General features: G+C 63.6%; 2 protein-coding genes across 5 annotated transcripts in view; one reads left to right on the top strand and one right to left on the bottom strand.

The window, feature by feature from the left end:
- The window catches only part of PC (pyruvate carboxylase), a 111,463-nt gene that overhangs the window by 95,259 nt on the left and 1,686 nt on the right, over positions 1 to 14,518 (top strand). For all 3 annotated transcript variants that reach the window (XM_030811294.1, XM_030811293.1, XM_030811295.1), the window contains 8 exons: positions 800 to 982; positions 11,333 to 11,477; positions 11,890 to 11,979; positions 12,066 to 12,287; positions 12,782 to 12,938; positions 13,447 to 13,687; positions 13,804 to 14,053; positions 14,263 to 14,507. In XM_030811294.1, coding sequence (XP_030667154.1) covers positions 800 to 982; positions 11,333 to 11,477; positions 11,890 to 11,979; positions 12,066 to 12,287; positions 12,782 to 12,938; positions 13,447 to 13,687; positions 13,804 to 14,053; positions 14,263 to 14,507 — 1,533 coding nt within the window. The remainder of the gene's footprint in view (positions 1 to 799; positions 983 to 11,332; positions 11,478 to 11,889; positions 11,980 to 12,065; positions 12,288 to 12,781; positions 12,939 to 13,446; positions 13,688 to 13,803; positions 14,054 to 14,262; positions 14,508 to 14,518) is intronic.
- LRFN4 (leucine rich repeat and fibronectin type III domain containing 4) lies at positions 4,240 to 8,130 on the bottom strand. 2 transcript variants are annotated; one of them, XM_030811296.1, is made up of 3 exons: positions 7,413 to 7,645; positions 5,616 to 6,974; positions 4,240 to 5,076 (listed from the first exon to the last, which is right to left on the bottom strand). In XM_030811296.1, exons 2-3 carry the CDS (start codon positions 6,962 to 6,964, stop codon positions 4,518 to 4,520), a joined length of 1,908 nt encoding a protein of 635 aa, XP_030667156.1. In that variant the 5' UTR covers positions 6,965 to 6,974; positions 7,413 to 7,645; the 3' UTR covers positions 4,240 to 4,517. The 2 variants fall into 2 exon arrangements, with proteins under 2 accessions (XP_030667156.1, XP_003273962.1); XM_003273914.3 differs by having other exon boundaries at positions 5,616 to 8,130.

Raw genomic sequence — 14,518 nt, 5'->3', positions numbered from 1 at the left:
TCTCCTCCCAGCCCCTCCCATTGCCGTCTGGCCCTGGCCCTGTCCCACTGCCCTGCTGCCCTCTCCTCACCCTTGGTTTGCTTCCCTGATGGATGTGGACCCCTGGGCAGGCACTCTCCTGCCTCTGGCACTGTCCCTTCATTTCCTCTCCCACTTCTTGTTGCCTCCTCTCCTTCCCATCCTCCCTTCTGGAAGGAAAGGAAAGGAAGGGAGCATGGGTGGATGTTGAGGCCTTCCCCACCACTCTGTTAAAAACAAAAACAAACCCCCTGGTCAGCCTCACCTCTTGCCTTGCACATTGTCCTTTGGAGGCCCTGTCGCCAGCCTGCGCATCCCCTCACTGTCTAGGAGCCCACAGCGAAGCCCTTTAGCGGCTGGGTCAGCAGACCTCAATCCGTGCTGTGGAACGAACGCATGCACACGTGGATGAGTCTGAAAGCCCAGAGGGTTGCTCAGGCAGGTGCAGCAGGTCCGTGGGAATAGAGGCAGGGCTGGCCCCTGCCTGCCTGGGCCCCTCTCCCGCTCCGCGGCAGGCATTCCCTTCCTCCTCTGCCCCCTCCCAGCTCCTCACAGGGAGCCAGTAGCAGTGACTGCGTGGCACATAGAGAAGGGACGCACTCCTGGGTTTGGTGGCAGAAACAGAGCAAAACCTGACCAGCCAGAGCTGGGATTCACCTGCGGACACCCCACACTCTGCTCTCAGCAGCTGCTGGGTGCATACCTGGCCAGCCTCGGGGTGGGTGGGGCACTTTTGACTGCAGTTTCTGGCGCAGGTCCTCACGCCTCACTCTTCCCACAGGTGTTCCGGAGCGGAGAGGGCATGGGCATCCGCCTGGATAATGCTTCCGCCTTCCAAGGAGCTGTCATCTCGCCCCACTATGACTCCCTGCTGGTCAAAGTCATTGCCCACGGCAAAGACCACCCCACAGCCGCCACCAAGATGAGCAGAGCCCTTGCGGAGTTCCGAGTGCGAGGTGTGAAGGTGAGAGGCTGCAGCCCCCGCCTGCCTTTGCTCCAGGCCCTTGGAGGGTCCCCCAGCCATTCACTTCCCCACCAAGGGCCTTGCACATGGCCTCACCTCAGCCTTGCCCCTGACTGATGGGTTGAGGTCAAGGGCTCTCTTCAGCTGCAGCTGCAAGCCAGACTCTAGCTGTTTTCAGACTCTGCAGGCGCCTGGGCACCCTGCTTCAAGAGTCCCAGGGAGTGGCCTGGCCAGAGCTCTTCCTCACATGCCTCCTGTCTAGTCTTGTTCCGGGGAGACCCACACTGTTTCCTGCCCCTCTGGGGTGAGAATCACATGGAATGTGTGATAAATATCATCAGGCTTCCCTTCTGGAAATCCTGATCCCACAGGTTTGGGTAGAGGCGCCAGAACCTGTGTTTTGAACAAGTTCCCCAGATAATTCTTTTTTTTGAAATGGAATCTCGCTCTGTCGCCCAGGCTAGAATGCAGTGGCGCAATCTTGGCTCACTGCAACCTCTGCCTCCCGGGTTCAAGCGATTCTCCTGCCTCAGCCTCCCGAGTAGCTGGGACTACAGGCACCCGCCACCATGCCCAGCTAATTTTTGTATTTTTAGTAGAGACGGGGTTTTATCACGTTGGCCAGGCTGGTCTCAAACTCCTGACCTCAGGTGTTCCGCCCGCCTCGACCTCCCAAAATGCTGAGATTACAGGTGTGAGCCACCGTGCCTGGCCTCCCAGATAATTCTTAATTTCTGGAAAATGTGGATTCCCCCCACCGGGCAAGAGCCCAAGTCGTGTAGATGCGGTCACTTTGCACAGAGTCAGGCGCCCGCCAGCCCCCTGCTCTCCTCACCTGGCCTGGTGCACACAGTGTCGGGTGCTTCAGGAGCAGCTGAGGGTGGGGGCGCAGCCAGAGACATGAGCAGGAGGCTTGGGAGGCAAGCGGCCCTGCCCTTGGTGGGCTGGCAGCTCAGCTTGTCTTTGGGTGGCCTTGGGGGATGCCCTGCCTGGCATGAGGACTCTAAATGGGCATTTAGGATCTAAAGAGCCCTTTGCTGGGCTCTGTTACTGGCGTCTGTAGCTAGAGAGGAATCCACAGCCAGGAAATGCCGCCTCGGCCTTTGAAGCCAGCATGTGTCCCGTGGGTGCCACCCTCAGAATGGCAAGAAGAGCCGGAGGACAGGGGCTTTGGCCCTCAGCCCCTGTGGGAGTTGCCACTCCATCTTCTTCTTGGGGGTCCCCACAGGGCGGGCTGTGCTGGGCACTGGCACCGGCCCTTCTGCCTTGGCCTCATGTCCTTGCAGCTTCTTCCAGCCCTGCCTGTTGTCAAGGTGCAGTTGCTTGTGGGATGGGGGGGCATGTGGGCTGTGCTGTCCCCTCAGGGTCCTGCGGTCACTCCTCACGTGTCCACATAGCTGCTTGGTCACAAGAGCCCCTGGAAGCTTCTGGGCCCATGCCTGTGTGTGTGGCCAGCCTGTCTCCCACCTTAAGAGGGAACAGCGCACCTCCTAGAGGCCAGGGGGTGTTACTCTTCCGTGGGGAGCCTCTCAGCCTCCCTGTTGAGGGTCCCTGTCGTGCACATAGGCAGAGGTGTGTCGCGACGTCAGCTGTCGACATCACGTGCTCCCCTGCACCTTGCTGCGGCTCCTGGTGTCCTGGCAGGGATGTCCTGCGGCTGCTTTGGTGTTGAAGGGATGCGTGGCCATGTACAGGGGTGACCCAGGCCATCCCCCTCGCCTGCCCCTGCCCGTTGCTCTGTGGTCCTGGCTGGTTCCTGGGGTTGTGCCCAGTTTCTCTGCTCCCTCCTCACCCTCAGAAGCTCCCCACGTGCCAAGCTGGTCCCTGGGCCATAGAACCTTGCGCTTGCACTGCACCCTGGAGGGCCTGGAAAGATCTTCCTCCTTAGACTGTCCCCCGCCCCCCAGGTGGAGAAAGGGGCACTAGAGCCTGTGACCACGGGACCAGCAGCAGGATAAGTGTCTCTGGTGTCTGGGGGTGCCAAGTCTTCCCCAAATGTGCACCGAGACCAGGCCGCTGGCTCCAGCCACCCCCTGAGCCTCATGCTAGCGCCCAGCGTGGCAGCCCTGGCCTTCCTGTCTGTGCCCACCCACCCTGTCCCGTGCCCTCGCCCACTCCTCCATGGTGTTCGCTCCCCACACCCTTCTCTGTCGAGGACCTTGCTCCTATTCATTTAAACCAGGCTCATGAAGCCCACCTCTAGTTGCATGTTCTGGGGCTGGGAGGGCAGGCACACGCGTGTGAGCCATGTCCATGTACACATGAACAAACGTATGCCTTAGAGCGCCTGCCTCACCTCTGCTGCCTGGCGGCAGTGCCTTGGCCCTCACACAGAAAACACCAGGGAGTGTGTGCGGCGTGTTTGCCGTGGCCTGGGGTGCCAGGGCCGCCTTCTGAGTTTTCATACAGCACCTGGGGGAGCTTGACCCTCTGCAGGGCTGAAGGCCACATCTGCCCATGCCCCCCAGCCAGTGCCTAGAAGCAGACAGTTCAGGAGGCTGCAGGGGCTGGGCCAGGTGGGAGGCTGCCCGGGCCTGGCCAGGGGTCCTAGCAGAGAAAGCAGAGCAGGGCTCGTGCCCATCCGGCGGCCTCCCTGCAGCGAGGGAGGGTGAAGGCTGCCTTCCCAGGAAGGCCCAGAGCACATCTGAGCTGTGCCTGCTCGGACCCACAGTTCTGACAGGAACCTTCCAGAGGACCACAGGCTGATGGCAGAGCAGTGGGATTCCCTGCCCTTCCGTCCCTTTGGGATGGCATTTTGCCAGTCCCCAAGATGCCCTGAGAGGTGGCAGACGGCTGTCAGCGCCGGGAGCCATGGAGACTTTTCACTGTGCACTTAGCCCAGGTCCCTTCTCCCAGAAGGGCTGTACCGCTCCCCACCTCCTCCTGTTGCTTAGTCCAGTCCTGTGTCCGCCCCGCAGACCCTGAAGCGCCACGGGGAAGGCGCTCACACGTGCTCCCCAGGCTTTACACTGGATACGGCATCCTGTCGCCACCTGGCAGGAAGGGGCGTTCTTTGCACTTACAGGCGAGGGGAGGCCGCCTGCCCAAGCCCATGCTCCTGCAGGTCAGAAGACACCAGGCACAGCCCTTGGCCATAGCCCTGGGCTGCCCCTGTGGACAGGAAGCCAGGAGGCCCCAGGCTGCTCTGGCTGCCCCCACCGGGCCCGGTAGCCCCGCCCTTGTCTGTGTGCCACCACCGGCCCGTGTCCCATCCTCACGTCTCAGGGACCTAACCAGACAACACCAGAGACTAGCACTGAGGTGTCCCCAACAATTTTATTATAAATAAAACGACTCCCAATGGGTGGCTGCAGCCCCTGCCTTGGTGGCTGTGAGCACCTGTTGGAGGGGCCTGCCCCTTACCCTCGTCTGGAGGCCAGAACTGAGGAAAGGGCTCCCTGCCCCGCCAAGTACACAGGGGAGCCTGAGGTACCGAGAATAAAAACCAGGGAGGGACTCCCAGGCCAGGCGGCCGCCCCGGGCCCTCTGCCCCACGCGGCTCATCCCTTGGAGCACACAGGAAGCTGCCCGTCCATCACACCACACTCTCTTCCAGCCGCTCGGCGCTGCCTCCTACGCCCCGGCACCCTGCCCCGAGCAGCCCCCCATGCACAGAGTGGCTCCGTCGGGCCCAGGCTCCTCCCAGGCGCCTGGCGTAACCGTAGCACCCGGCGTCTCCCAGGTCCAGGGAGCAGCTGCGCTGTGGCCGGGGCGGGGGGCTCCGCGGCGGGTGGGCCTTGGGTGTGGGGCTGGGGCCTCCATTGGTCTGGGACTGGACGTGGCTGAGCTTGAGGGGGAGGCGGCCATTCCCGGCCCCCCGGCCCCGAACCAGCAAGGCCACAGTGAAGACCAGTAAGGCAGCCACCAGCACACCCCCCACGGCCACAGTCAGGGTCCCGCCTAGCACGTGGGCCTGCAGGGCGTGGCACAGGGGCGAGGCCGGCAGCGTGGAGAAATGGGCACAGCCCAGCAGCCTGGTGGCCGTGAGGTCGGAGGGCCCAGCAGCCGGTGACAAGGCCAGCAGGCAGAGGTCATAGTCAGCGCCAGGGACCAGGTGCTTCAGCAGGAAGTGGTGGCTGGAGGCTGGGACGATCCTGCAGGCAAGGGCAGGTGGTCAGAGCCTGGGGCTGGGGTCTAGCCCCATCCTCACCTCCCCACTCCCGTGCTTCCAGCTGCAAACACCCTTGGTGGCCCCTGGGGCCACTTGGGCTCTTGTGTTCACTCAGGAAGGTGAACAGGCTCGAGTGTGTGGCCAGGAGATAGGTGTGTACACTGGCACGGGACCCAGGCAAGCGAGGGGGATGGGTGGGGGGATGGTACCAGCAGAGGCAGAAATAACGCGCGGGCGCGGGCCATGTGCTTCAGACAGACCCAATTGCCACCTGCTGCCGAGGAGGCCTGCACAGCTCAGTGACACCTGGGACATCTCATGGGGTGGGGTCCTCCTGCCGCCCCTTGAGCTCCAGCCCCCTCAGGCAGCCAGGCCAGGCCACTGCTCCTCCAAGAGTCCAGCAGCCATGGTCGGGGAGGGGGTGTCAGCCCCAGAGAGGAGGGGTGGAAGCAAAGCCTTGTGGGGAGCAGAGGGCAGAGGAAGGGCGCCGGAGTGAGCCGGGTGTGGGGCGCGCATCCTCACCGGTAGATGAGGGTCTCATCCTCGCTGCTGTTGTACTGGATTTGGAACATCCACACTGGGTCGGCTGGCCGCCCGGGACCCCAGCTCACCAGCCCTGAGGTGGCGGTCACCTCCGTCACCTGCACAGCTGGCTCAGACTCCAGCGTCCCCTCACCCTCGGCAGCAGTGCGAGCCGAGGCGGCGATGTCCGAGGGCCCGGGGCGGCCCCCCTCGGCACTGGTGTTCCCACCATGGGGCAAGGCCAGCACCCGCAGTTCTACTCGGGCCGTGGCCTCACCAGCAGGGTTGGTGGCGATGCAGGTGTAGCCCCCAGCGTCCCCAGCACCGGTCACCCCAATCTCTAAGGTCCCGTTGGGGAAAGCCCGGGCTCGGGAGGAGTTGCCAACCAACCGGTCATCAGGACCGACCCAGTGCATGGTAGGCGCGGGGTCACCCAGGGCCCGGCACCGCAGTGTGGCCCGCTGGCCTTCCAGCACCCAGAGGCGCTGCGTGTGGCGGGCAATGAGGGGCGGCTCACAGGAGAACTCGCCCTCGGGCACTGCCCAGAAGTAGCGGCCGGCCAGGCCGGGCGGGGAGGCGCAGGTCTCCAGGTCATCCGGCCGCGCCAGCCGCCGCAGCCACAGCAGCTCACAGTTGCAGTGCAGGGGGTTCCCGCTGAAGCTCAGCACCAGGGGGGCGGGAGAGGCCTCTGCATCACGCCCACGAGAGAAGAGCGGGTCCGGAGCCAGCGTGGCCAGGCGGTTGGAGGTGAGGTCCAGGCGGGAGAGCTGACCGAGCTGGGCGAAGGCGCCTGGGGGCAGTGCGTCAATGAGGTTATGGTCCAGGTTGAGGGTGTGCAGGGCAGGCATGGCGCCGATGCCGGCCCAGGGCACCTGCCGGAGGTTGTTGTAGGACAGGTCCAGGTCCTCCAGGCTCTCTAGGAAGTCGTCGAAGGCCCCCGGCGCGATGCGGCCCAGTTGGTTGCCGCTGAGGATGAGGTGCTGCAGGTTGACGGGGCCCCGAAGGCTGCCGGTGCCCAGCTCCACCAGCCTGTTGCCGTCAAGGTGGAGGGAACGCAGGCTCTCGAGGTCCCCAAAGGCGCGGGCCCCAATGCGGGTGATGGCATTGCGAGACAGTGTCAGGTCCACCAGCCCCGTCATGTTGCGGAAGTCAGGGGGCCCCAGGGCCTGGATGAAGTTGTCAGCCAGCCGCAGCTCCACTGTGCGCCGGTCCACGTTGGGCGGCACAAACAGCAGGCCTCGGTGGGCACAGAGGGTGCTGAGCGACTCGGACAGGTTCTGGCAGACGCAGGGCAGCGGGCAGGCGGCCGCTCCACTGGCCAGCAGCAGCAGCAGGAGCGGCGGGGCCATGGTGAGCGCCCTGTAGGAAAGGGCCACAGCCCAGGCACAGGTGGGGCTGGCGCAGGTGCCCGCTTGGGCCCAGGACAGTCCCAGAAGCCAGTTTCTGTGAGCCTGGCCCGGGGAGGGGCTGGGTCAGAGGCCCAAGAGGGCCGCCAGAGATGAGGGAAGGTTGGGGCCTGCAGGGCCAGGCCCCCCAGAGCAAAGGTCACATTTCCTAAGCAGTTAAGGGGGAGTCCAGGCGCTGGGGACAAGGTGAGGCATGAGGCAGGAAGCGGAGGAGGACCGAGAGCAGGGAGGGTCCCGGAACTTCCTTTCCCAGGCGTCCCCAGGAATCGCCGGCCCCCTCCCCCCTCCGCGCCATGCCCTCCCCCGCCAGAGAAGGCGCCCCCCGAACCTCCCGTGGAGTCCGTGGCCCCTCCCTGGCCGGCCCCCGCGCTGCGTCCGGCGGCCCCCTCACCTGGTGTCCGTCGCTCAGGGGGCGCGGGCCGGCCTCCCTGCGAGCCCGGCCGGCCCCCGCCGACTCCTGGCCGCTCTCCCGCGGGGGCGAGGCCCGGGGATGACCGGCCGCCCGCCGCCCACCCTCGGGCCCATGGCGCTCGGGCCCGCGGCCCCGGCTCGCTCGGTTCCCGGCACCTTTTCCCGGCGCGGTTCGCGGTGGCGGCGGCGACAGGCGGGCGGGTGCGCGCCGGCGGTCGCGCGCGCCGCGGACACGCACGTGGAGGGCGGACGGGGAGGGGCGCGCGGGGATCCACCCGGGCCCGGGCCGGCTCCTGAGGTCACGGGGACACGCGACCGCTGCAGCGCCCACGGGTGGCGCCCAGTCACGCCCGAGGCCCGGGCCGGCGCGGGCCCGCCGCGCTGTCCCCCGGTGCTGCCGCAGCGCACTCACCCTGGCACAGGCGCGCGCGCCCCCGGCCACCCTGGCGCCCCGGCATTCTGCACCGCACGGGCGCCCGCCGCCGCGGCGCGAACCTCACTCTGCAGACAGCCAGACAAAGCGCCTGCCCGCGGGCCCCTTCACCATCTCCCGGAGACGGGAGTCTTTGTCACATGTCGCTGGGCACCCTCCCCAACACACCCACACATGCCCACACACCCACACGTCCCTGCACCCACGGGCAGGGCCGAGCGCAAACCCGCACTGTTGCTGGGACCCTTGCGTTCACAGACACACGCTGAAGGTCATAACCGTTCTGCATCACCGAGTCACGTGGAGAGTCCCCAACCGGCACGGGGTTCGGCCGAGGGGTGGCTGGGGCGGCGCCCCTGGCAGGGCTGCTGCGGGGTGGGGCCGAGAGGGCTCGGCCTCCGGGCAGGCGCCCCGCCCCCGCCGCCCCGCCCTGTCCCCGCTGCCTCTCCCTCCCTCCCCAGCTGCCCTCCCCGCCCCGCCGGCCAGGCGTTCCGGAGCCAACCGGCCTCCGCCTCGGGCCGGATTGGTCTGCGCGGCGCGGCTTCCTAACCGCCGGGGGCACGCAGTGGGAAGCTGTGCGTCCTCGCAGCGCCTGCGGCCCCTCCCTCCCGCTCTGTCGCCGCCGGGCCATTTCCCTGGAAGAGCGGCTCGGAACCAGCTCGGCTCAGAGAAAGGGCTCCCGGCGTGAGGTGGGGGAGGTTCCTTGCTTCCTGGTTGAGAAAGCTGGGGCTTGGGTGGCTCAGCGAGCCTGGTCTCCTTCCAGCTGTGCCTGCCACCACCAGTGGTCTGCCCAGTTGGGAAACAGAGGAAGTCACCACCTCCCCATGTCTCCTGGTCCTTAAGCCACCTAAACCTCAGCCATCCTCGTTCTCCCTCCAGCCCTGATCCTCATGGGCCAGGTGGCAGGAAACTCGAGGAAACCCAAGATTGGAATTCTGATCCTGCCGGCACAGCAGTGTAGTCCTGGGCACGTTACCTGACCACTGAAAACAACTTCCTCCTGTAGGCCCAGGAGAGATGGATGGTACATACTCAAGCATTTCCTAGGGGGAGAGGAGAGGCCAGCTGCAGCTTGTGAGGGGCTGACGGGCAGCCGGAAGCCATTCTATCACCACTCACTGGTCCTCAGCTGTGGCGTTTGTAAAATGAGGGGGATTCAGTCCTGGTGCAGGTCAACTCTGATGTGCAGTGGCACCAGCTGTGTCCTTGTTCCTCTTCTCTCCATCAAAAATGTTTTCCACCGGGCACAGTGGCTCATTCCTGTAATCCCAGCAGTTTGGGAGGCCGAGGCGGGTGGATCACTTGAGGCCAGGAGTTCCAGACCAGCCTGGCCAAATGGCGAAACCCCGTCTCTATTAAAAAATACAAAAATTAGCCGGGCATGGTACTGCACGTCTGTAGGGATGAGGCACGAGAATCGCATGAACCAGGGAGCCAGAGGTTGCAGTGAGCTGAGATTGCACCACTGCATTCCAGCCTGGGCGACACACTTTGTCTGCAAAAAAAAAAAGTTTTCATTCACTCTAAATATAGATGTTTACCAGCATCCATCATGGCCACCCAGTGCTGGAAGCTGGGTTCATCAGGAACCAGATGGGCCTGCTTCCTGCCCCCCTAGAGCTTACAGTATGGAGGAGAGGATGGGCAACCCGACAATCACAAAGGGGAGACTCAGTGGGGACCCTCCACGTGACTCCGTGATGCAAAAACGGTTATGGCCTTCAGCGTGTGTGTGTGAATGCAAGGGTCCCAGCAACAGTTTGGGTTTGCGCTCAGTCCTGCCCATGTGGGTTCCTCAGGGGCCTGCTGGAAAGGTGAGCATCAGCTCTGCAGAGGGTGTGAGGACAGGGCGAAGGCCTCCAAGGGTCCTTTTCACCCTGCGCGCTCAGGGCTCTTTGGATGGTTTTATTAGCTGCCCCCTTTTCCGGTGCCATGCCTTGGCCCAGCTGAAATGTCAGCATCTCTTAAGGAGAGGCGGGGCGAGGCTCAGGGGCAGACAGGCACAGCACCGCTGGGGGGCCCCACTCTGTGGTGAGCACCTGACAGGCCGGTGGGGCAGGCACCTTTCCTATCCAGGCCTCCAGGTTATAGCAGCCCAAGAGGAGAGGGCGAGCTCAGAGAGGTCGGGGTGGTCTTGAGTCCCTGTTGAAGGTGCCGACAGGGATCATGAATAAGTGACGCGTGGAGGTGTTTTCTCTGTGGTGGAAGCCAGGGCTGTCGCTACACGGCCACAGGCCATGCTTTCACAGGTCTTGGAGCACCTCTCACAGTGCTGGCCCGCATGTCCCCATGTGGCCGTTTAAGTCATACTCGCCCTGGCCCAGCCTCATGTTGTCACCCAGCCATTTAATGAGTGGAACCGAGGGCCCTTCTTCACAAAGCGCACTGACACATGCCTCAGGCAGCACCCTGCCCCCAAGGGTTCCCAGGCAGACAAGCAGAGGATGAAGCTGACGGGTACGCTTGCCCACAGCGGGTTCCTCAGGGGACTGCTGGAAAGGTGAGCATCAGCTCTACTGAGGGCGTGAGGACAGGGCGTAGGCCCTTGAGAAGTTCAGGGAGAGCTTTCCAGGCAGGTGCAGAGGTGTGGAGCGCGAGGCAAGTTTGATGTGGCTGGAGGTGGCCACAATGAGGAAGGCGGTGGAGGGTGTGGCCTGGAGATGGAGAAGAGGTCACAAGGTCCCAAAATGGCCATGGTCGAATCCTCTGGCTTGACCAGTGACATGGGAGGAGTGGGTGATGAGGGTGATGGGATGCAGGTTTTGGTAACTGGGGGTACAGTGGGGCACCCACTGGGCACAGGAGGACTGGGTGCGCAGGCAGGAAGCTGGCCGTGGACTTGCTGAACTTACGCGAGGGGTGAACAAGGAAAGGCCCGGGAGGCAGTTGCACCTCTGGGTCTTGCCCCGGAGGCAGAGCCTGTCACTGGCCCCGCAGCGCTGGGACGGGGCCTCCTGGGGAGCGTATGGTGTGTGAGGAGCTGGGGAGGAAGAGGACAGGAGAACAAGATGGCTTGGAAGCCCAGAGAACGAGCAGCAAGGCGGGAGCGTGCCCGCTGGACTCAGCTGGGAGGAGTGACTTAGTGAGAGTGCCAGAGTGTGGTCTGTTGCGGGCAAGGCCCTCTTTCGGGAAGCGTGGACAGGAGGCAAGGGTGACTGCTGTGGACCACGCTGCTAGAGGAAAGGCTGAGCCTGTTCTAGGCTGCGGGGAGGCAGGAGGGGGGGCCTTCAGCACATGATTTGGTGTAAACAAGTATGGAGGGAGCAGGCCCAGCCCATGACAGCTTAGGGGGCTCTGCCGGAGTGCGGGGAGGGCTGAGGGACAGGGAAGTGCCCCTCTGCAGGGAGGCCCAGAAGCTGTGCTGGCCCAGGGCAGCACCTTCAGCCTTTTCCCTTTCAGCCTTTTCTCCTCTCCCTTCCCTGTCTGTGCTGCATGGTGACGCCCTCCCACCTGCCTGTGTCCTGCAGACCAACATCGCCTTCCTGCAGAATGTGCTCAACAACCAGCAGTTCCTGGCAGGCACCGTGGACACCCAGTTCATCGACGAGAACCCAGAGCTGTTCCAGCTGCGGCCTGCGCAGAACCGGGCCCAAAAGCTGTTGCACTACCTCGGTCTGGCCCAAGACTGCCCTGCCCTGCCCTGCCCTGCCCTGCCCTCCCCTCCCCTCCCCAATCCCTTGCTCCTACCTCCTTGCCACTCCCCATGACCAAAGAACTTCTTAGTGCCCCCTGCCCCTCACCCCTGCCCTCCTTCTGGCCCTGCATCCTCTTGTCCTGCACCCTCCCATTCACCACTCTCCTTGCTCCTGATCTGAGAGACCCCACCTTTCCATCCACGTGGCCCTCAAGAGGTCCCCACTGCCTGTACCCAGGAGGCCCTGGCTTTGGAGAGGACAGGGGCCAGCTGGAAGCCGGGGGATCCTGGAGGGATGTGTCCCTGTCCCTGAGCCCAGCCACTCTCACTGCTGCCCTCGACTCAGCCTCTGCCCAGCCCACCCTGACCCACTGCCCTCTTTCTCCCCAGGCCATGTCATGGTAAACGGCCCAACCACCCCGATTCCCGTCAAGGCCAGCCCCAGCCCCACGGACCCCATTGTCCCTGCAGTGCCCATAGGTAGGTGAGATCCATTCTGTCAACTCATGGGGTAGACGAGAGGTTGCCACCTGCAGGATGGGCACCAATGCCCCTGTCTACCCTAGGCCCGCCCCCGGCTGGTTTCAGAGACATCCTGCTGCGAGAGGGGCCTGAGGGCTTTGCTCGAGCTGTGCGGAACCACCCGGGGCTGCTGCTGATGGACACGACCTTCAGGGACGCCCACCAGTCACTGCTGGCCACTCGTGTGCGCACCCACGATCTCAAAAAGATCGCCCCCTATGTTGCCCACAACTTCAGCAAGCTCTTCAGCATGGAGAACTGGGGAGGTAGGCTGGCATGCTGCGCAGCGCCTGGCAGGAATGGGGTGCCCACTCTGTGGCCAGTCCCAAAAGTTTAGGCCACTGGGGACAAGCTAGAGACGTTAACACGAAGAACACCAAAGAGGAAGGACTGAAGAAGGCACAGCGCCCTCTCCAGCCAGGCCTGGTTGTTGGCACGAGGTTGCAGAGCTGAGACTAGGTGCATCCTGGGAGGCCCAGGGTCAGGAGGAGACACCTGCCTCTTAATTATAGCACAAAGACGTAGAGGAGAAGATGGGATTATAAAGGGGGCATAGAAGGGACACAAATGAGCCTGGTCTCCCCCTTGGAGATCAGACAAGGGAAGAATCTGTGGGGGTTGGAGCAGGGAACACAGGCACAGCAAAGATGAGCAGGACCTGGTATTGGGGCCAGAGGCTTGGGCTGCAGAGCTAGCTCCAAGGCCTGGTGGAGTTCCCCAGACACTCAGAGCTGATCTGGGCCTCTCGGTTCCTGTGCAGGAGCCACGTTTGATGTCGCCATGCGCTTCCTGTATGAGTGCCCCTGGCGGCGGCTGCAGGAGCTCCGAGAGCTCATCCCCAACATCCCTTTCCAGATGCTGCTGCGGGGGGCCAATGCTGTGGGCTACACCAATTACCCAGACAACGTGGTCTTCAAGTGAGCCTGGGGTGGGGTGGGCAGACACTACCTGGTGTGGCCTAGAGGGTACCGAGCCACATCATGATGGCCTCTGTTCTCCACAGTCGGCCTGACACCAAGTCTCTCTGTGGCTACACGCAGCAGGGGCTGCTGTTTGGAAATAATCGAGAAGCGTAGAATTGGAGTTGCAGAAGCGGACAGGCTTCTAAATTACTCCCTCACTCCTGGGGCAGCGGAAGGCCTGAGACTTGCCTGGGTGACTCGGTGCAGGGCTGGGATTGGAACCCAGGCCTCAGGACTCCTTGCTCAGTGCCCTCTTCCACAGCCTGTCACTGGCCTAGCTGATCCTCCAGGGCCTGGTCCACACTTGTGTGGCCACCCTTCACCTGTGGATGCCACATCCCCTGCCAGGCCAGACCCTCAGATCTCATTCCCCAGGGGCAGTGGAGTGGGTCAGGAAGGAGCCAGGGAAGACTGTTCAGAGGGAGGTGGGGTGGGGCTCAGCCCTGGGCTCTCACTCTCGCAGGTTCTGTGAAGTGGCCAAAGAGAACGGCATGGATGTCTTCCGCGTGTTTGACTCCCTCAACTACTTGCCCAACATGCTGCTGGGCATGGAGGCGGCAGGAAGTGCCGGAGGCGTGGTGGAGGCCGCCATCTCATACACGGGTGACGTGGCCGACCCCAGCCGCACCAAGTACTCACTGCAGTACTACATGGGCTTGGCCGAAGAGCTGGTGCGAGCTGGCACCCACATCCTGTGCATCAAGGTGCCTGGGCCACTTGTCCATCTCGCCCTCTCTGCCCCAGCCATGTCCCTGCCACCCACAGGCACACATCCTGCCCCCTCTACCATCTCTCTCTCTCTCTCTCCCACTTCCCCCAGGACATGGCCGGGCTGCTGAAGCCCACGGCCTGCACCATGCTGGTCAGCTCCCTCCGGGACCGCTTCCCGGACCTCCCACTGCACATCCACACCCACGACACGTCAGGGGCAGGCGTGGCAGCCATGCTGGCCTGTGCCCAGGCTGGAGCTGATGTGGTGGATGTGGCAGCCGATTCCATGTCTGGGATGACTTCACAGCCCAGCATGGGGGCCCTGGTGGCCTGTACCAGAGGGACTCCCCTGGACACAGGTAGGAAGAACAGCAGCCCGTGGCCACACCCCTCTCAAAGCCGCAGCCACCACCAGTCCCAGTAGTGTTGGACCTGCCTAGGATCCAGATGCCCCGCTCTGGCCTTGCTGCCTTATGTCACCTGAGTCAGACATGGGACCTGAGTTAGCCCTGGGTCCTGGATGAGTCACACATTTCTAAGGCCTCCTCTGGCTCTGGCCTCCCTGCAGAGGTGCCCATGGAGCGCGTGTTTGACTACAGTGAGTACTGGGAGGGGGCTCGGGGACTGTACGCGGCCTTCGACTGCACGGCCACCATGAAGTCTGGCAACTCGGACGTGTATGAAAATGAGATCCCAGGGGGCCAGTACACCAACCTGCACTTCCAGGCCCACAGCATGGGGCTCGGCTCCAAGTTCAAGGAGGTCAAGAAGGCCTACGTGGAGGCCAACCAGATGCTGGGCGATCTCATCAAGGTGAGCCTGGC

This window comes from Nomascus leucogenys, chromosome 4, assembly GCF_006542625.1.
Source record: "Nomascus leucogenys isolate Asia chromosome 4, Asia_NLE_v1, whole genome shotgun sequence".
In the NCBI taxonomy this organism is placed as follows: domain Eukaryota; kingdom Metazoa; phylum Chordata; class Mammalia; order Primates; family Hylobatidae; genus Nomascus; species Nomascus leucogenys.
This window is presented reverse-complemented; position numbering and strand designations above follow the sequence as displayed.